The 21,098-nt window shown below is 38.8% G+C and overlaps 2 protein-coding genes across 4 annotated transcripts in view; one reads left to right on the forward strand and one right to left on the reverse strand.

Annotated features, from left to right (window-relative positions):
- Positions 1-21,098, forward strand: part of cntnap2a (contactin associated protein 2a) — a 314,052-nt gene that overhangs the window by 178,896 nt on the left and 114,058 nt on the right. Inside the window, exons 8-10 of the mRNA XM_051410449.1 lie at positions 3,442-3,585; positions 4,848-5,109; positions 19,903-20,052. Coding sequence (XP_051266409.1) covers positions 3,442-3,585; positions 4,848-5,109; positions 19,903-20,052 — 556 coding nt within the window. The remainder of the gene's footprint in view (positions 1-3,441; positions 3,586-4,847; positions 5,110-19,902; positions 20,053-21,098) is intronic.
- LOC127369262 (heavy metal-binding protein HIP) lies at positions 13,332-16,622 on the reverse strand. 3 transcript variants are annotated; one of them, XM_051410451.1, is made up of 6 exons: positions 16,454-16,622; positions 14,978-15,227; positions 14,337-14,462; positions 14,083-14,250; positions 13,826-13,954; positions 13,332-13,739 (listed from the first exon to the last, which is right to left on the reverse strand). In XM_051410451.1, exons 2-6 carry the CDS (start codon positions 15,198-15,200, stop codon positions 13,447-13,449), a joined length of 939 nt encoding a protein of 312 aa, XP_051266411.1. In that variant the 5' UTR covers positions 15,201-15,227; positions 16,454-16,622; the 3' UTR covers positions 13,332-13,446. The 3 variants fall into 3 exon arrangements, with proteins under 3 accessions (XP_051266411.1, XP_051266413.1, XP_051266412.1); XM_051410453.1 differs by having other exon boundaries at positions 16,397-16,603; XM_051410452.1 differs by having other exon boundaries at positions 16,327-16,603.

A 21,098-nucleotide genomic window follows, 5' to 3' on the forward strand; every position in this document is an offset into this window, starting at 1 on the left:
ATTCTGGGGCTAATTTTGGCATGAAATTGGGGTTCCACCTGTTCAGGCCACCTGTTATTGCCAACATAAGGCAATTTTGGTGGTTTTAGTTGGCAGTGGCGTATGCCCACAGAACTACCAAATCACAAAATACCCTTCATGTATGTTGTGTTTGGCCCTTTTCGGGTTGTTGCACATTTTTGCATCTACTGCAAAATGTACCACTTTTAATGTGATTAAGGTACAATCTGCAATAGGCGCATTAAAGGCTTTGTCTTACCAATAATGACATTCATTTACATTTACATTTATTATTTCTTTTGGCAAGATGCATTATTTGCCGTGTGCTGATATTAGCAAATGCAAATACTGAGTTGAAGGTCCTCAGGTAAGGTAATTAATGTCTTATTTACTTTAATACATAAATTAGTATTATTATTGAAAAATAGTTATTATACTCCTGTTTCTTACGCACAAACAGAGTATTAAAGGAGAAGACTTGGGAAAGTGTTGTTACCAGTATACTGGCACAAACTGATGGACAGAAACATAACAATGTACTGTTTTGTCTTTTGTGTGTGTATTTTTGCAGGTAAGCAAACATTATGAAATTTGACTAGTAGACATATGTGTGGCGTGAATGCAGAGGGTCACGGATTAATATGGGAGAACGAGTTATTGTTAGCCAAGTCAACTCATAAGCTAAGATAGCTTTTGGTGTGAATAGTGTACTGTAGCAGTGAAAAAAGTGGTGTTTTATTTTTATTTTTGTATTATAGTTAACCAATAAATATTTGACAAGTAAACTGGAAACCGATATTATACACATGCAGTGCAGTGCTGAATTTAACCTAAATAAATATAGGTTAATAGATGAGTATTAGCAAGTACTTATACTTACAAGTAAGTATGCACAACTATAACCGGCAGCGTATGCTAGCAGCTGCTTGCTCATTCTATCAATGGCAGCATATTTGGGTTAATGGACCACCTCATATGGAATGGATTATCATGTTAATACAGAATATGTACAACACTGATACTTGGCTTCTAAGCTCTGACCTCAGTACTCCTCTCAAGGAAACTCAAAAATACTAACTTCCTCCTTGATGCTTGCTTTGGAGGTTTAGTAGCATAAAGTGGGAGCGACGCAGCACTGACACTTCAAGTACACTGCGATAATATTATGGATGTGTTGGATATATGTTGCACAGAGAGGAGTATGCCATGTTGAGTGCCATGTTGAGTGTAGTAGTGAACTAAACTAGCTTGCAGGCTTCATTTCATCAATGTTTGAGTGTTTTGTATTTGTATTTTGAAACCTAATGTTTGGAGATGAATGTTAGTCCTCTTGAAAATAACTGTGTTAGAATTCTGGTTTAGGACCCTTGAGTGTTCTTAGATAAATCTGACCCTGCCCAAACTGCTGGGAGTCTTAACAGGGCTGTCTCATCTTTACTTATTAATAGTCTTTATGATGATGATGTTTGTTTTCTTCAGCCTCTTTTTATCCCAGTGTTTCTACCTGTTCTTATGCACTTTACTCATGCACTTTGCAGCTGTGTTTTAAACAACCGCTTATCACTGGTGGTACCTTGGCCTCGTCTGTCTGTATAATGCATTGATACCACAAAGGAAATTAGATATTGGTTTTACTCTGTGCTATAATGATAATCCATGAAACACACATAATTAATGTCAGTCAGTAATGGAATGCAAAGAGTTCAGCTAATAATACTTAAAACAGGAAATTGATTTTGGAATGCATAATGGGTATAAATGCACTTGTGTGTAATGTGAGCGTGTGCAAGTATGTGTAGCTGTGTACGGTGAATACATACTGTAAATGGGTGTATGCATGTGTTTGTGTGAGTTTGTGTATTGATATGTTTGTGTGTGAGCATGTGACCTTTAGCAGGCATTGGTTATATAGCTGATCTGTTCCATTGTTAAGTAGGATACTGAGAAATGGGGCAGGACAAACCACAGTCCAATTAAATTGAAGTTGTTGAGTTAAAGGATCTTTAGGGAAATCTGTATGTGTGTGTGTGTGTGTGTGTGTGTGTGTGTGTGTGTGTGTGTGTGTGTGTGTGTGTGTGTGTGTGTATGTGTGTATGTGGTGAACCCTGAATGGAACCCGGCAGTGTTACAGCCTGACCAAGTCTCTCTGCAGATAGCAAAATTGTTTCCAGCTTTTACTCAAAGTGTACCACTATACTCCCCTTAGTCCACACACTTCATCTTGTTTGTGTGTCTGTGTGTGCGTCTTTCCGGACATGTGTGCGCACGTCTGTACATTTCTGCTCCCATTTAAGCCTGTAGACTAAATATCCGGGTGCATTTGTGTCTACCCTTGGCAGTAATTACTAAGACTACTGGAGCGTCACCACAGACAGAAACAAACACACACACACACACACACACACACACACAGATAAACAGACACATATCGACTGGTAATTGCACACCACCCTTCATCATCTCGGCTTCCCTCAGAGCTACGTCTGAAAGAAGAAAAAAACACATGTACAACTGTAGAAAAATATGAAAATGTAGTTTACATTTTCATCAGTTCTGTGTCCTTCAGCGCTTCCCACCAGATGCCTGTTTATTAGCCTCAAGCTCCTCACCTCAGTTCTCCTCTCATCGCATCTGTTCCCCACACAAACCACTGTCTTCTTCCTTGAATGCTTTCTCCCACTGCTCCAGCAGTCACTTAATGTAAATATATATAATGTATATGTCAATAGTATACTGATATCAAGGTGTGTTGTTAAAGAAATGTGATATTAGATTTGTTTTACCCCTGCAATTCAGACCCAACATATTGTGGTTTAGTTTGGGGTTGACACTAATTGTCATGTATATAAAATCAAGAGGCGTGACTATGGATCAGACCCGGTACATCCATCTTTGCATTCATTAACAACTGGCCCAAAGGTGGCACTGCAGTATGTGTCATAAGCATATATATTTATGCCATTTACTTCTTGGTCTTCCTCTTATCCAACAACCAAATAGAATGGGCCCTTTTAACACAGTTACACCTATTACCACACCTATATGTGACTATTATGACATTTAAGTCAATTTGACACATATTTGATGTTTCCACTAAAGGAAAGTATGTATTTTACTTCCCCAGTTGTAAGACCTTTTTACCATACACAATGGATGATTGATATGACATGAAAATGTCCATAGAAATTGAACATTAGCAGGTCTATTTGTAGTCTTTGTTATGAAACCTATTTTAGTTTTTGTTGCTGTTGTTTTCCTTATTAGAAATGTTTCTGTTGCTACTGTAATCCCTGTTTGTGGGGGAATGGCCAAGCAATAATGCCAGAATAGATTTTAATGTTACGTTTATTTAGCTTTTTGCAATGACCTAGCAGTAGAGGAAGAAGCTAATCTATGGTAGTCTTAATCATACTGTCTCTTTTTTCCTCTGTTTTTCTCTAGTTGAGCTTTGGGGGTATGCCATACAGTGGGAAGCCAGTGGGAGCAGGGAGGAAGAACTTTAAAGGCTGCATGGAGAGCATCAACTACAATGGAGACAACATTACAGATCTGGCCCGCCGAAAGAAGCTAGACACCTCCAGCTTTGTAAGTGACACATGTGTGACCACATAGACACTCTCATATACATATACACACATATATATATAAACACAACTCCGTTTCAAACCCATACATTTAAAAAGCTTGAAATAACATGCTTATAAAGGCAGCTGAATGCCGAACATGCTCATTATTGTCACACTAACTTTGTATCTGACCTGAGTGAGGGGGTAAATTATTCACTGTACCAAAACAGTTTAACAGATTCATAATTAATCAGATACAGCTGACCCATCAGTGGCCCCTCCATGTGTTTGCCTCCTGTCTTTGTTCTCCTGCTTGATATCATGGCTGCCATTTCACTGCAGCCTACAGACAGAATTTCATTGCAAAGGACTGTGGAGCAGATTGTTTTCAACCTATCACAACAGAATAAGGAATGCATTAAATGCTTAAATGCTTTGCTTCTTCCCATCAAATGCATGGCACTCTGGATGACTGCTGGATGTAACTTCAGCATATTAAGTGTTTTGCCATCCTTAAAATTAGTTATTGAACAGCCCTCAATAGACTTAGAGTGTCAGAGCTCTCGTGTCTCCCCATCTCCCCGTTCTCCCTCAACAGTGGACAGGCAGTGTATCTCCTTCGATCTCTGGTGAACTGATTGAACAAATGGAGGCACTAATCAAGTTCGTTAAAGCAGCACCTCTAATTCTCTCTGATGACTCACACAACCGTTCATTTCTAATCAAAACAGATCTGCTCTCAGATTTCAGAAACACACACACACACACCTACACACACTGGCAGAGGCAATCAGGAATCATCTTTAGTTGGTAAGGCAGCTCAGCATTGAGTGTTTGCTAATGAATTGATTAACAGCACAAGGTTGGAGAAGCTCAATGGTAATTAGTGCCTAAATTCTACAATAGTGTTTGTTTACCTCCAGCACACAAACATCACCCAGGTTACTGTTCGGCCCTGGTTTTAAAGACAGGGTGAGCCAAAATGACACATTTTTGTAATGTGCACAAGCAACATCAGTCTTTGAATCTAGCTTCAGTCAGGAACATCTGAAGGTAAACATGCAAAAGCTAGACTCAAAGCAACAAAAGCCTGGTGAATAAATACATGATTTCCTAAAGTGTCAGGGCATTTAAAACATTCAAAGAACTTCACACACAAGCCCACATTCAAGAGATTAACTTTGCTTTTGACTTTTCTCTTTGAAGACCAATTGATAACTTCCTATTATTTCTCTTTGTTGGTGTGTCTCTCTCCCTCTCTCTGAATCTCTCTCTTGACAGCGTAACCTGTCCTTCTCCTGTGTGGAGACCCACACTTTCCCGGTCTTTTTTAATGCCACCAGCTTCCTACAGCTGCCAGGCCGAGCCAATCACAACACAATATCTGTGAGCTTCCAGTTCCGTACGTGGAACCCCGACGGGCTCCTCCTCTTCAGCAATCTTGATGATGGCACGCTGGAGATCTCCCTCGAGGACAGCAAGGTTGTAGTTCGTATCAATGTGACAAAGGCAACCGGCAACAACCGAGTAGACCTGTCTTCAGGTGAGTTTGTCCACAGATGCACCCACATACACACAATTTAAATTTGTTAAACTTGAAGCTGTTTTGTTGTGTATTACATTGACTGATCATCAGTATAATTAATAAAAGTAATTAACCCATTGCACGGAAACTAAATACTTCAGCTATTTATATAATGGAAAGACAATTATCAGCAGGTCATGACGCTTGTCACTGTTGAACATTTTGTTTAGGGTTTTTTAAAGAGCAATGTTTGAATTTCTTACGACAGCTGAGCTGACTTTTTGCACATGTGTATCTGGCTGGTGTTTCGAGTGTTTGGTACAAATTAAGACAATCCGTGGCTGAAAGTCTGTTTTTTCTTTTTTTTTAAGGCTTTATTTTACTTATGGCTCTACCTTATAACCAGTTTGTCATTCTAATATATTTGTATATTTTTACCATCTAAGGATCTTCTGTGATACAGCAACATGGGTTAAACATCTATTTATATTTGATATAAATCCACAATGATTTGTACAAAAACTTCATTATCTTATCAAAACAATTATGGCCATAGTCTCAATTCATACATTCCCCTCTGGGTTAGAGCTCACCTCCTCACAGACTCTGTCTTGACATGGTCTTGAGCCCGACAACACTAATAAGCAACTAGTGAAATACATAATGAATGTTTTTAAGCTGTAGGTATGAGATCCTGTCACACAAATGGGAGTCAACAAAGTAAACAAATCAGCAATTCTAACTAAAAATGTTTTTAAGTGTTAATTAGCATGTTTAAAGAAGTGTAACTTAGTATAAGTGCCGGAGGACAGGCTCTTTTAATATTTCAGTTCAACTGCTGTACATGAGGCAAAAATGCTGAAACACATTCATCATTAAGGTAAAAAATAAAATTGAAATGAAACTTTATTTTCAACAAGTCTGTCTACAAAGACCCTTTTTAATTCCATTTCTCCCCCTCCTACCCTCCCCTTCCTCCCTTACTCGCATTTCCTGCCTCTTCTTCTTTCTTTCTCCCTCCCTCTCTTTCTCTTTCCTTAGACACACTCATTTATTCTGTCCACTGCTGCTTTAATAGGCCATTATGCCCAGGGGTAGGGATTATTACAGAGTTACCCTCTAGGCTAATTGGGCTTGAGCCTGCGATTACATCAGTATTACTAGAATATACAGACACACAAACAGACTCGCACACTCAAACACAAGCTCCCTCCTTTGATTCTGTTATTAGTATCTCTAAGAAAGAAAGCCACACTGGCTTCTGGCTTCAATGACACAGTGGGAGCTCAGTAGACTTGTAATGAAATGCTTAGTCCCTCTAAATGGCAAATATACTGGGGAGAGACGTGTAGATGCGCACACACTTAGAGAGAGAGCGGTTCTTAGTTTTATAGGAGAGAGAAAGGGATACAATGGATTTTTAATGCAAGACATAATTTTTGGCGTTGAACATGTCAAAAAATATCCGTTGCAGAAGGTACATTTTATTAGGTTGAGTTAATTCTTATAACATTAGAAATGTGGGCAGAACATATAATAATAATACATTCATATAGTGCCTCTTAATCTAATCTGGGCCATGTGTACCATGAAGATATTTCTGATTGAGCACACTAGGGCACCAACCACTCACAGCAACTGTCAAATCATATGCACCACTTGATATTTACAACAGTGTGAATGTGAAGACAGGTTTCAATTTCCCACCTACTTTCGAATAAAACCACTTCAACTTGTTTAAATATAAACAATATTAGCTTAAGATGGATACATTGATGACAGAACCATAAATATATTTTGCAAATATCTTCACCCTCAGTAACTGTTATTCTATTTAAAGCGTAGTTGCTCATTAACCAATATTCTTTGCTTTTTTTATGCTACTATTGTTCCCTCAAAGAAGGAGCACCCTAGTTTGCAGATTTCATTTTATTTTTGATTCATTCTTTTGTACAACATTGCAGAGAGATGAAATTACTGAGAGCCTAATTTAGAGACAAACATCTAACAAGCCGGTGAGAGCCAGATATTTGTTTTTCTCAGGGACTGGTGGATCAAACCAAGGCCAAAATGCAAATTAATGTTGGAAATTTCGCTGGTGGTGAGTAATAAGACTCCAATAAGATGCCCATGTCATGCTTCTGCTCTGGGTGTGTCAGTAATGCTAGATAATCCTTTGAGAACACATTATCCAATAGAATATACCCAGGCTCATAGATGTGAGGTTGTTCTGGAGTCTACTTTCTGCTCTTTAGCAAAAATAGTTTAATGCAGATAGCAGGACTCTTTTGGTGTCAAAATGCGTGTTCCGTGTGTGCAGTTGTAGAGAAATGTATGTTTCTGGTGGTGTTTCGTGTGTGTGTGTGTATATATATAAAAAAAAAAAAAAAAATATACATATATATATATATGTATATATATATTTATATTGTAAGCTGGGAATATTTATGTCTGGACCAAAGAGAGGATTCATCAACCTTTTTTATGCATGACTATATGAGCCTCAAACTACCAGTTTGTAATTCCTGAAAGGTTTTCTCTGCAAAACCCAAGTGAATCAGCAGCAGTAGAGAGGGTAGATGGAGAGGCAGTTGGTGAATAAAAGCTTCACATCTCTGATAGCATCCAGTCATCTGAAATTATCTCTTTATAATCTCGTTCTCTCCACGGTGGGTCCCCCAGGTCATTAAAGTTAATTCTGTCCCCTGATTGGAGACAGGGCTAAAGGTACAGTAGATCTCTGTCTGCTACTGGGAACACACACAAAGTAATCCCCCTATGCATACACACATATTCAAAAAATGCGTGTCTACAGATATGTGGTCTTGTACGTGTGTGTGTGTGTGTGTGTGTGTGTGTGTGTGTGTGTGTGTGTGTGTGTGTGTGGGAGGAGGGAGATAACTTGTCCCAAGGCTGTTTGTGTCCTGCAGAAAGATTTGAGAAAACTTCTGTCATTTCATCCACTTCTTCCTCTCAAGCAGAGAGACAGATGATGAAACTAAAGGGAAGATGAGACCTTTGAGAGAACACTCTAGATTAGACTGCGGGTGTCTCTTTAACAGTTTGTGTGTTGTGTGTGTGCATTAATAGAGACTACTTAGTTGTGATTCCTGCAGGGACTGTGATCTAATTTTCCCAACACTTTCCTTTTAATACTCCAACTCTCTTCTCTCTTGCTCTCATCACTCATTTGTTAAAATTACAATATACAACAGCTTTGTGAGAGCTGGGCTGGAAAATGTTGCCTTGATCACCGTACAGCAGGACCAAAGCATGTTTTGATGTGCCCAAATATAAATCAAACCCCTATTTTCCACATTACCTACCATGAAATGATCCAATAAAAGCCAGTAAAAAAGGGCTCCTTTTGTGCCTGATACAAATAGCTGAGGGTGGGGTGAGTGTTGGTATTTGTCTTTGAGTATGTGTGTTGAAGATGCTATCCTCTGATCACCCCTCTTGATTAATTATTGAGTTATTGGGCACCAGCATTGTTTCCATGGAAACAATATTCACAGTCTCCAGTGCTTTTGCAGAGACAGAGGAATCTAATTTCCTAAGAGGTCCTCATGCAACAAAGTGAGGAAATATGGTTTTATACTCCTGTTTGGTTGTCAAAGAAGACAAAAGACGAAAGTACTGATATAATTAATTTTGAATTGAATTGAATATGCTATAGCTTATGTTACTGTAGCTTCAGGAAAACATGAAAGTATGATTTAAGTCTCTGAGCCTCATTGTATGCTTTTTGACGGTGACAAGGAACAAGAAGGCAAGATAATTGCAAAAGTAACTGAGAACTGACATGAGGCAAATTTAGTGCTTGTTCTAAGGAGAAAATATATTGCTTGTTTGACACTCCTGCACATTGTATTGCTGTTATCATTCGGCCCAGTAGCAAAAGAGCACCAACATGTCCAACCTTTCATGTTGTCATTGCTTTTTTTTAAATTTCCTTTCAATACTTTTACATAACTGTTGTATCACTTGCGTATCATTATCTCAAATATTCTCTGTAAACTGAATTTATTATGCCTTTCTCTCTCTAACATCTTTAAAAACAGGTATCTGTTGTGCATGGATAACTCTTCCGTCTGCTTTGTACTTCATAATTATTTCTTCATCATTTCTATAAATCAGCCTATTTGATACCAGCAGGGAAATATGTCATACCACAAATCATTCACAGTGAGAGGCAAGGTTCATTACAAAATAGGACAAGGCCACAGGCAGCAGAAACTGTGGGATTCAGCCACCTCTAAAGCTGAAATATTTTACTATGTTAAAACTGTGTGTGTGTTCTTGCATGCATGCATTCACACCCATCAACTCAGCCAGAAGTAATAACATCAGTTCCTTTGAGGTGCAGAATTACTATCAGTCACACACACACACACACACACACACACACACACACACACAAGGTTACTTGCACAGTCCAAATAGGAAGCATAAGGCATTACAATAATGGAAAGGCCCGAGGCACAGATTTAAGGGGGAAAAAACACACTACCGCCACCCCGATTATAATGTTGTATTGTTTCATTCCCCCAATGTGTGTGTGTGTGTGTGTGTGTGTGTGTCCTTGTGCCTTTATGGCTTTATGTTTGTGTGTGTAGGCAAGGCTTAATATGTTGTATTCTCAGGCTTTGTGTGGCTGGCATATTGCCATCTGTGAAGACGTGCAAAGCTCTTCAGACTACCTTGGAGGACCGAATATTTAGGAGTGGAGGAGATGGGAGAGGATAAATTCATGAATGCCAGAGGGCCCCATAAATTCATTGCAGACAAAATTCATTTATACTGTACATACAGGATCAATATGTAATAGAAACAGGTGGAGAAGAGAGGAGGGGAGCAGTAAGGATGAGAGAGGATGGGAGGAAAGAAGGAGGAGAGGAGAAAAATGATGGGGAAAGGAGAGCAGAGAAAAGGAGCAGTAAGGATGAGAGATGATGGGAGGAGGAAAGAAAGCAAAAAAAAGAGAAGCAGTATGGTAATGTTTCAGAAATAATATCTACACTCGACAGAGATTTTTTGCTGTTCCACAGGGAGATAAGACAAAGAAAAAAACCTTTACGAACAGCCATAAATAATGTTTCTTCCCCATGTGTAATGTGATAATATGATAATTGTTGTTTATTACTTTCTGATATCTATGTAATCAGCTTCTGCCTCTGAGAATTTGATTAGTATTCACCTGGCCGCCTTCTATCGGCTATAATAACTCCCACCTCAATTTTCCATTTTATCAGGGGATCTGAGCCCATGTTATCGTTTCATGATGTATAATAGTTTATAAGTAGTGACCATCTTACTGGCTTTGGTTAAGACCCTGTAAAAGATATCTTTGTCTCCTACTCTTGGTTTTACAGTTCTCAGTTAATACAGTTTAGATATTTAACAAGCTACAGTCCTTTTAGTATATTTGGCTATTTGCGGAAAGGGTGTCATTCCATGAAAGTACTTGTAGTTGTTATTCTGATCTTGTCATTGCTTCTTCCAAAGTACATCATTTGCAGGTTTTTGTGTAATTAGCAATACATTTTTCTCACCCAGTGTAAAATCACTGCAATACGAATAAACTCTTCTCTTCTTTTATGTTTTTCCCCTTTTCCTCACTTTTGCCCTTGTTTACTGTTGCTACTGGCATGTCATTCTGAATTGTTACTTCTTACTTCATTTAAAAAATAAAATAAAAATCATATTTATTCATTTTAGCTTTCTCTAGCTCTCCCTTTCCTCAGAATTGGATCAGTCTGATGCTACTGTCTGTTATCCATCATTGATCCATCATGGCATATATACTGTAGCTGTAAATCAATAGAAATACAATACCTGCACAAGTGCACACATAGACAGATAAACAGTCTTGAATGTAGGGTGTGGGCTTTCTGAGTCTAGACTTGCTAACTTCATAATAGCACTGATCCTCTCTGGATCCGCTGATCCTCTAACACTCTGTATTATGGATAAATCTCAAGCAATGTGCTCAGTGTCCATGACCTCAAACTAGAAACTATGAGCAAATGAATAGAAAATGATCCAGGTCCAGGAAATGGCTTTTATTTGTTTGTATTTAACTAAAATATAGTATTGTCTAGTGCTTAATTTCTTTGTGATGATAAGAAACATTATAAAAGCCGTCTGTTTACTTAGTTTACTTAGTTTGACTTTGCAGTTGGCATGTAACCAGCTACTTAAATCTGCCTCTCTATGATTTGAGTCATTAAATGAAACATGTTAAATGCATAACACATCTTCCAAAAATGACATAGATGTCTTTTAAAGCGAAAAAAAACACTGTGTAAAGCCAGCTGTATTATTAAATGTAGCATTGTATTATCCTGCGTTCTCACTCCACACATCAGCTACTTTGTCTTTCTGTCATTGAAGTTGAGTCTCTGTGACATTCAGCTCCACCCTCTGTTCTATTACCGTGTGTCTCCGCTCTTTCAGCTCAGCCCATATGTCAGGGGTGGTGGTGCTGTTCTGCCCACTTGTCTGTTTGTGTATTGGCACAAACCCTATGTGCTGTACTTGATTTGACTTTACACTTTTACTTTCTGCCTGAGCACGTGTCTCAGCCTGACACAACGACAACAGCCAAAGTAACAATGTGAGTCAGGAAAACTTTTGATGCTTAAGAAGGTCTCAAAGAGACCCAAACTGGAGACTGGGAGCCCCAGGAGCTACTGTTGGTGCATCAGTCAAACCGGTTTTCCTTTAGTTAAATTTTAACTGGTTTATTTACAAGGTCAAGCTCTTACTTAGCTCATACTTTGGACTTTGCAATGTTGCTACACTTTGGACTTCACTGTGTGAAATATCTCTTGTTGATGTCATATCTGGTGTTATCATGATAACAGGCCCAATGAGTACCTTGTGTCAATACTGTATGCACATAATGTCTGTAATGTTAGGGTTTTTGCTTGTGTGCAGGACACAGGGCTCTGTTTTTTGTTTTGTTTTTTTGAACCCCTAAAACTATCTCCAAACATGGGCACAAAACCCAGATTGATGTGCTATGTGATATATCATGGTAAAATCTGTTGCTTTGGTCATTACATACTATTTCAATAATTTATGTTGATGAAGCGAGAAGTGTTGACCAGCAGCTAGGGCAAAAGCTACAAGGACAGCAGCACTGTTGTCGTTTCTGTTTACCTGCCATTTTTGTTTTATAACACTTACAATATATAACTTAAAAATCTAAATAAAACAAAATAATATACTGACTCTTACTATATTATTTTTAGATAATATGACTTATTACCGATATGACAATTACTGCATTGGTGCATTTAAAATTTAGGAAAAAAGTCTTATTATATTATCCTAACCATGCTGTAAAAAATGTTTAAAAGCAAGATTTGGTGAAAGATTTCCAGAAATCCTGCTATGGCTGAAGTTAACAGCAGCAGCATTGTGCTACTACTGTATCTGACATTGAGATTTTCATGCAGGCAGTTTGACACAGAGCCGATTATGAGAGGCTCTGAAGGTTCATGTGCTGATCGAGGCTCTGAAGTCCCAGAAAATCTGATTTAAAAGAGAAACAATAAGTGAACTTGGATGAATTCCATAGCTCTTCCCATAACCAGTTCTGCCAAGTTGCAGGCACAACTGGTTCATGCACTGGTAATGTGATTCATAAATGCCAACTTTCTCTTGTTTTTTTTTATTTTAAATGACTATTATCACTATATTATTATAAATATTACGATTTATCTATTTGTGAAAAAGCCAATGGGTATCACTCAAAAATGTGACACACAAATATGCTGTCAGTTGCTGTGTTCTAATTATTGAGGATAGTGTGAGATGTGGCCCACATTTACATGCACACTAATGCTTGATGTTAATTTATTTTTTTAGTTTTGCAATTAAGACAAATTTTATTCGAAAACCTAAAGTAATTAGGTTACTTGGATTAAGGTCATAGACTGTATACAGCAAAATATAATAAGCCAAATAACCCGTAAAATGAAACATTAGCTATATCAGTGGAGGGCTGTTTAGAAATACTCCTAAGACTCTGCACTCCAAGTAAGCTTGTTCATTAGAGTTTTTATACTTTTAATGCATTTACACACCATAATGTTCTTTAATCTTTACAGCTATACACTGTTTCTCCACAGCCTTTATGCCTTAATAATATTTCAGTACTGAATAAATGGAGCACCAAAACCTTGGGAGTACAATCACTCTTGTTTCTTTGATGAAGAACAGATAGCGTGTTGGTAATCATGCACTTTCATTTATTTATTTAAGAGTCAACTTGCAACCAAAGACAATATTCACAAAGGATTAAGGAAGTGTAGTGTAGTAGAAAACTGGAAAGTGTAAAGATGATCAAAGCCTTGAAAGTAACTGAGGGAACAGCAGGAAACCACTGAAGGTGTTCAAGGAGCTTGGATCATCATAAAGCCCACAGTCTTTTTGGAGACGCATATAGACCACACTTCCTTGTTCCAGCTGTAGAATTAATGCATTTGAAATGAAAGCATGACCATTAGCTAACTCAGAATTATGCAAAATCCTCTGACTATTATGGTATAAATTTACTGCCATCCATTCTCCCTTCTTGTTGTTGAAGGCAGTGAATCTGAAATAGTAGACTCCTTTGACGGGTGCTGTGAAGATACCTGCAACAGTAGAGAATCAGCGGTCAGTAGTCGGTCAGCTTTGCTTGTCTCAAAGGCAGTATTAAGTTGCTTGTGGTAATGTATACCTGTAGTTGGGTTGTAAGCCCCACCAATATTTGTGAAGACTCTACTGTAGATGAGTGGAGTTTCAGCATTGAATGGTCCGATTTTTCCTGAGGTGGTCAAACCAGCAGAGAAAGCCAGCTTTGGTGTGTCTGTAATCATAGGATGGGGAATTAGAGCAAAAAGATACAATTTTGGCAACGCAATAATGGAGGATAGACAGATATTTTTAAGGTATGCTGTCTAGTATGTATGTATTTCTGGTCTCTTATCAAAATACCTGCAATAGTCCCTTCCAACTCATCCAATTTGTTCTTGGTGAGCTGCAGTTGAGTCTTAGAAATATCCAGCTCCTCCCTGAGAGATGTCACCTCCTTCTTCTGCTCCTGCGCCTCCTCCTCCCTGGCTGTCACTCTGGAAACTAGGGCTGCCAGTTCTGCTGCTTGAACTAGATGCATGAAAGCCAGTCATTTCTCAACTGTGTTTTCAAGATTTTCTAGCCTTATCAAGTCAGTGATTTTGGTAATTACATACCAGAAATAAGCCTCTCAGCCTCTTCCACTTTTTTCTTCTGGAGCTGCTGTTCAGCCTTAGTCGCTTCCAGCTCCGCTGTAATTGCTGTCACCTTGTTTTCGGTGGCTGTCAGTCTGGAACTCATCACTGAAATACCACAGAGACTGAGGATGAAGTTCTTTTAAGTAAGGCTGTCTAGAGTAGCATTCCATGACATCTTCATACAAATACATTTCTGGTGTGTTATTGTCTATTGCTGCTGATATGACACCATATTAAACTCATATTCAGTTCATGAAAGCCTTTTTTATTGAGTTTTCTGATCTAGTATTGTAGGGCTTTTTGCAAGCAGTAAGCTTACAGCCTTAAATTACATCAATTATGTGTGTGTGTGTGTGTGTGTGTGTGTGTGTGTGTACATATATATATATATATATAAATATAAGAGCGTACAGCAATACTATTTAGATATTAAAGCTATTAACTTTGTGGTCGGACAAAACAAGTCACTTAAATACGTCTACTTTGGGAAGTTGTGATAGACGTTTTTCTGATATCACCAAACGATAGAGTGTGAAAGGTGATCTGACAATGAAAACTATCATAATTTTCCTAATAATCATTGCATCCCCAGCTTAAATGTCACATTGTCGATTCACTACCTGTGTTCTCCTTCTCTAGATGAGCCACTTTGTCTCTCTGGGTTTGCAGTTCAGCCTTAGTATTCCTCAGTTCCACCCTCTGCTCCACCACCATGTCTCTCAGAGCTTTCAGCTCATCCCAGATATCCTTCGTCTGTAAACCTTGGTTAGCACATCCATTGTCTCCTTCAGCCCATGTCCCAGACACACTGAACAGGATCACCAGCAGCAGAGTACTCCTCATTGTAAAACCTTACCCGTTGGTAAATACCTATAATTAAATAAAATGGAATTTGATTTTGGTACTGTGTAATCAACCGCGGTTATAAAGAGTGGTCTGTTATTATTTAAGAGAGTTTGCACAAGGACCTGACCATATTTAGGAAAGTAGGCTGATGCAACGCCGACAGCTGTTTATGCAAGAATGATTTCCTTTTCTTTTTTTCAAAATGACCTACACCACCGCAGCAGAAAGTTATTTATGGGTAAAGCACCCTCAAAGAATCATTTTATATGTATTTAGCACCCCAACACTCAGTAAATGCCTAAGTTAAAGGAACTCACCTTGGACTTGAATGATGGGGTGTTTGGGTTTGATTTATTAAAAGGTAGCTACCTCGGAGGTTTACCTGTTTTGTGTGAAACTTTTTATAGCCTACTACGTGTGTCACAAATACTTTAAATGTCCTTGAATCTCCCATATACAGCTTTATGTTTGACCTTGTCCCTAAGTGACATATACAAAACATGCTGGTGTAGTGGTCATATGACAGTCATGTGAGTGTGACAGGACGTGTCCTCTCCAAAATGTGGGTGTGACTGAAATGACAGAAATAAAAGGAAGTAGCTATGTTTTGTTACTAAGGTGAGTTTAAACCCATTTAACAATTATAATGCTTTAATAGTGTGTCCTGTATTGCATTTAACATGTCCTGACCATATTTCCTGAACAAAATAATATACAAGTTACGAAAATATCGCTGTGACGTATACTTCGGGCTTCGTCATGGAAAACCTGATGTGACGCCTGTGTCACAATAACAAAAAGGTAATAGGCCACTCAATTAATTTCACTGTTTCAATTATTTGGAATGAATATATGCCCTGTTATTCAATTTAAAGTATATCTGAAGAAATATGAACAAAAAATAATGTCACATTATTTAGGTATTAATAAAATATTTATTTACCATAAACGCCCATTGTGACTTAGCTATATGTCACAAAACAAATATTTGGGTTCTTATGGGTTAAAATACTATTCAAAACTTAAATTATCTCAGGTCTCTGATAAAATTCCTAGTTCTTACCGCTTTAATACGAGTTCTATATACTTATTAGACTCAGATCAAATATGCTACTTGACTAACCTCTTAACAAAACAGTGGGCCCACACACACACACTCTTACACGCACACAAAAACAAAAAAAGTTGCAGGCCTGTGTGTTCTTTGGGTGCGGTGCGGCCGACAAATCCTTATACTCAGTGACAATTACCAGTCCCACAGAAAATCCAACCCACGGTCTGGAATAAGTCCTGGAGTAGATGAAGATGAAAACAAACGGCAGCAGAAGCAAAGTCCTCCTCAGGAAGCGCGAAACACAGTCCTTCCCTTCTCTCCTCCTCGTCGTTTCTCCCGTCTCTCTTGTTGTCACTTTTTTCCTTCCGCCCCTTTTTTGGTCACTCCCTTACCTATGGCCAATTACCAACAGGTGATACTGAGTGATACCTACAGCAACCAATCAAATGAAACAGCATGAACCAAGGACACAAATCTGTATATTCCTACGTAGTTTACCTTGCACTTTTCTTCAGCTACAATATAGAACAGTTTAATGTAACTACTTAATTAACTATTTACAGTCTACTTTATTTATTATGAATTTATGTTAATCTTTCGGTGAACGTTTCATCTTTCACAGCTTTTAACCTAAATTACTTACTTACTACAGTTTATTTGCATTACTGAATTATTTAAATAATTAATTGAAATAATTATTTGTTTTACAAATTAAGTTGTTTTAACCCCTGTACTTTTACACCGGGCTACATGTAGTTATGTTTATTACATTTTGGCACCTATATTGGACATAAGTAGTGCTTTTTTCATAAACGTCATCATTTATCTTGTGTATACAGATGTCCAGTGCAAACTCACGGTCAACATGTGTGTATTATCAGCATTATAACAGAAAAGCCTTGGCAAGATATTGAATTAGTGCCTCTGCTGACATAATAATAAATTGTACTCTATTAGATGACAGTGTGTTTTTTGTTTTTTTTTAATCTTGAATGGTGACCTAAAATGTTTTTTGCGACATTAAATGTTGTTTTTCCTTACAGAAATAGACCTTGTTATACTACAAGTCGTTATTGAATCATTCTCAACCTTTCACTTGTTTTACTGGGTTATTTTTCAGTTGTGAAGACATTCTTGCCACAATTTGCTGACTTTTTTTTCATCTGAATGAGTATTCAAAGTGAGAATGTGAGATGTATGAACCCTCAGTGCAATTTCTTCATTTTTATTTAATTCAAAACAAAAACAGAGAACAGAGCAAGGTGACCAGTCAGCCTTCCACCTTGTAATCAGGCCCCAGAAAATGAATGACAACTCCTAAGCGAGCCATTAAACGGTTTTATCCGGTCAAATCGGAGCAGTTCTCTTCCTCCTTCTTCTTCTCTCATTCATTATCTTTGCTGTTTTTATCTGTGGCAGACAGCCAGCATGTGTGTGATTTGAGTCTGTGTGTTTGCCTTGTGTGACAGAAAGAGAGAAGGGAGAGAGTGCACCACGTGTTTGTGTGTGTAGGTTTTTTTTTGTTTTTTTTGTGTGTCTGTGCTGCAGTGAGAGTGAAGATTCAACGCTGCTATCACTGATAAGCTCATCATTCAAAGCTATTGCAGGTGATGTTAAACAGATGAGGGGACACAAGGTTACACAGTATCTATTTTCCATTACATTCAAGAGGTTACGGGATGGAGCAGGTAACTTGATAGTGATTACATCAAACTGGTATACAGTCAGAAATGCGATTATCATTAAAGGAGCACATCAAGGTCGCTTTGTACCAGAAATGAATTTTGTGTTGTCATTCAGACAACTCAGGCGCTATCCTCTAATTTTCTGTCATTATTGCTTTTCAATTCATGGCTTCTCAAGTACAACAAACATGCTGTAAACTGTGTAAACTGCATAATTGTATTGTACTGTCTGACGGAGCTAGTGAAAAAATATTCATAATCACATTCATGTTTGTACTGTTGTTTGTGTGTGTGTGTGTGTGTGTGTGTGTGTTTATGTGTGTGTTGCATGTGTGCGTATTTAACCAGCGTTGCCCTGAACGAGGCCACAGCGGTCACCCCACCTCAGCAGGTGGCCATCTTGGCTACTGCAATGATGACACACACATACGCTCACACACACATACACATGGTCACCCTGGTGATGGAGATTAATTAGCGTAGACCCCTACTGACATGAAAGCCAGGGTCTCAAAGTGCATTCTGGGAAGAAATAAACTATGCAAAAGTGGGCCTTGTAGATGATGAAGACACACACAAGACACTCTCACACACAAAGCAATGTACTAAACGAAGCTCGCGGACTGTCTTACACACGTGGGTTTTACGTATTGACACATACAGCATGCTAAGGTATATGTGTATTGTCTTGAATGCATGACTATGTGCACTCTTCTGAGTTTGATTCGCACATGACCGTACCTTGAACTTCGCTACGGTGTCCTCACTATCGATGTATTACAGTGAGTGAAGCAGTGAGCGGAGCCGAATTGAAAAAGACAGACAATGCAGCAGACGGCCACAAGAAAAGAGGAGTATAAAGACAGAAAGAAAAAAGGGAGAAGTGAAATGCAGAAACACAGGACAGGAAATAAAGACAGAGAGACGGAAGAAAGAATCAGGGACATAGAGGGAGGCAGGGAGGGAAGGATGAATAGAGATTGGTGTCAGTAAGAGGTGATGTATAGAGGAGAGGGTGATGAGAGTGAGCTGGCTTCTCTCTCGGCTCCAGTAGTAATGTCCCTTTCCAAAACATCACTCATATTTAATGGAGCACAGCTACAAGGGAAGAGAGAGAAAAGGAGAGCACAAAACTCGCATTGCATGAAAAGCCACACACACACACTACATTGACATATGCAGACAACGCAGCACATTACAGACTCATACACACTCGCACAAAGTGCTCAAAGCTTGCATGCGTCGATAGAGAACAGAACACACACACATGCACTTTGGTGCTCAGTCGCAAACAGGGTTCTCTGAGAGTTAATGGAGTTGAGACACAGGGGCCTTGAGACTGGGAGCTGCACTCGGCTTAGAGAGAGGGAGAGAGAAAGTAGGAGTGGGAGAACAAAAGAGAAAGGAAGAAGAATTGGGGAGCATTGGCATACATATGAGAATACGTGTATAAGTGAGGAAAATATGTGGTGGAGGCAGGAAGACGATCCTCTGCTGAGAATGTCTTAACGCTGTCTGAAGCCACATTCAGCAGGCAGCTTGGGTAAAAAACTCAGGGGTGCAATGATTGTGGAGAAAATACTGACAAAGTAGAAGGTAAACAGAGAGGGATATCCACACATCATAGACAGAAATTGCATTTCCTAGTTTCAACACCCACATACTTCTCACCCATGATGAGTCACTCAGTCGTCTTTTCCTTAAATCCTAGTCAGGTCCTTGACATTCTCTTATAATCTCTTATAACAAAGTTGAAATCGGTCTGGATTTTTTTGCTACAAGTAAAGTCAGTAGCTAGTCAAAAGACGATATGGGTTAGACCAGTGAGACAGTCAGTTAAAACCATGAACTCACCACAAAGGCTTTACACTTCTAGAACACAATGTTTATAATTTATGCTTGGGCAAAAACACTTGCAGTGTGTGTTCTCAAAACATTTTTATCTCTGCCCCTCTTCCAGGTTCAAGCCTTAACGACGGCCAATGGCACGCAATACGCTTGGTCGCCAAGGAGAACTTTGCCATGTTGACGATAGATGGCGAAGAGGCGTCTGCTGTGCGCTCCACCTCACCTCTCACCATCACCACGGGAGGAACCTATCACCTGGGAGGTAAGGGTCACCCCGACGGCATCACGCCAATATTGCATTTAAATATAAAATCTTAGCAAAAGAGTTGACGTTTGAAGCTAGAGTTTATAGAATAGCAGCTCATAATTTATTCTGCTGTTATTAGTACTGTAACTGTCATTTAGTGTTAAATTATTGTAGTTGGGTTAGGTTTTATTTATTATGTGAATGTGAATGTGTTGTACTTTAACGGTCCAGTGTGTAGCATTTAGTGGCATCTGGGTGTATTTGCTGATTGCAACTCACTCGTTTTACCCTTCCAAAAGCGAGGGAGAAACTACGGTGGCCACAAAACATGCAAACAGCCTCATCTAGAGCCAGTGTTTGGATTGGTTTGTCCACTCTGGGCTATTGTAGAAGCATGGCGGTTTAACATGGCAGCCTCCGTGGAAGGCAACCGGTGGCATCTGTAGATACACATCTCATTGTTAGGTAACATCTTGCATCTTCATTTTTTGGTTGCTGTGTTGTCTAATATTACTGTTCGCACAGCCTCATATTCCTGATTAATTCAAATGAGCCCGGGAGACAGAAAACATTAAAAATACATTTTAAATAATCAGCTTTTACTTTGCAGTTTGTATAGAAACCTTTTGTAAAGAAATGTGTTTCAGTTAGTCTACAGTGAAACTTCTTACATGAACTGTGCCAACAGAAGTCTCACCTGTGTGTGTGTGTGTGTGTGTGTGTGTGTGTGTGTGTGTGTGTGTGTGTGTGTGTGTGTGTGTGTGTGTGTGTGTGTGTGTGTGTGTGTGTGTGTGTGTGTTTGCAGGCTAAATATGTCTGCAAATCATTTATCTTACTTGAAATCTATATCCCAGTGGCCAAAGTTCAGGAAGTTGCTCACTTAGCAAGAGCACAGACACAACTAGACCACCAGATATACACGGAGGGGAGTACATACTAACACACACACACACACACACACACACACACACAACACACAACACACACACAATCCACAATCTGTCTGAATTAGAAAGACGCCAGGTTAATGATGCCAGACACCCCTGTCCGTCTGTTGGAAG

Source organism: Dicentrarchus labrax, unplaced genomic scaffold (genome assembly GCF_905237075.1).
Source record: "Dicentrarchus labrax unplaced genomic scaffold, dlabrax2021, whole genome shotgun sequence".
NCBI lineage: Eukaryota > Metazoa > Chordata > Actinopteri > Moronidae > Dicentrarchus > Dicentrarchus labrax.

Bases quoted from the DNA above. Each gene is read 5' to 3' on its own strand.
- LOC127369262 (XM_051410451.1), bottom strand. From the start codon at position 15,200: ATGAGGAGTACTCTGCTGCTGGTGATCCTGTTCAGTGTGTCTGGGACA. The intron at 14,251-14,336 runs GTATGTAATTAC...TCATGCATCTAG, and splicing joins GGCTGAGAGGCTTATTTCTG to TTCAAGCAGCAGAACTGGCA. The intron at 13,740-13,825 runs GTATACATTACC...CTACTGTTGCAG, and splicing joins GGCTTACAACCCAACTACAG to GTATCTTCACAGCACCCGTC.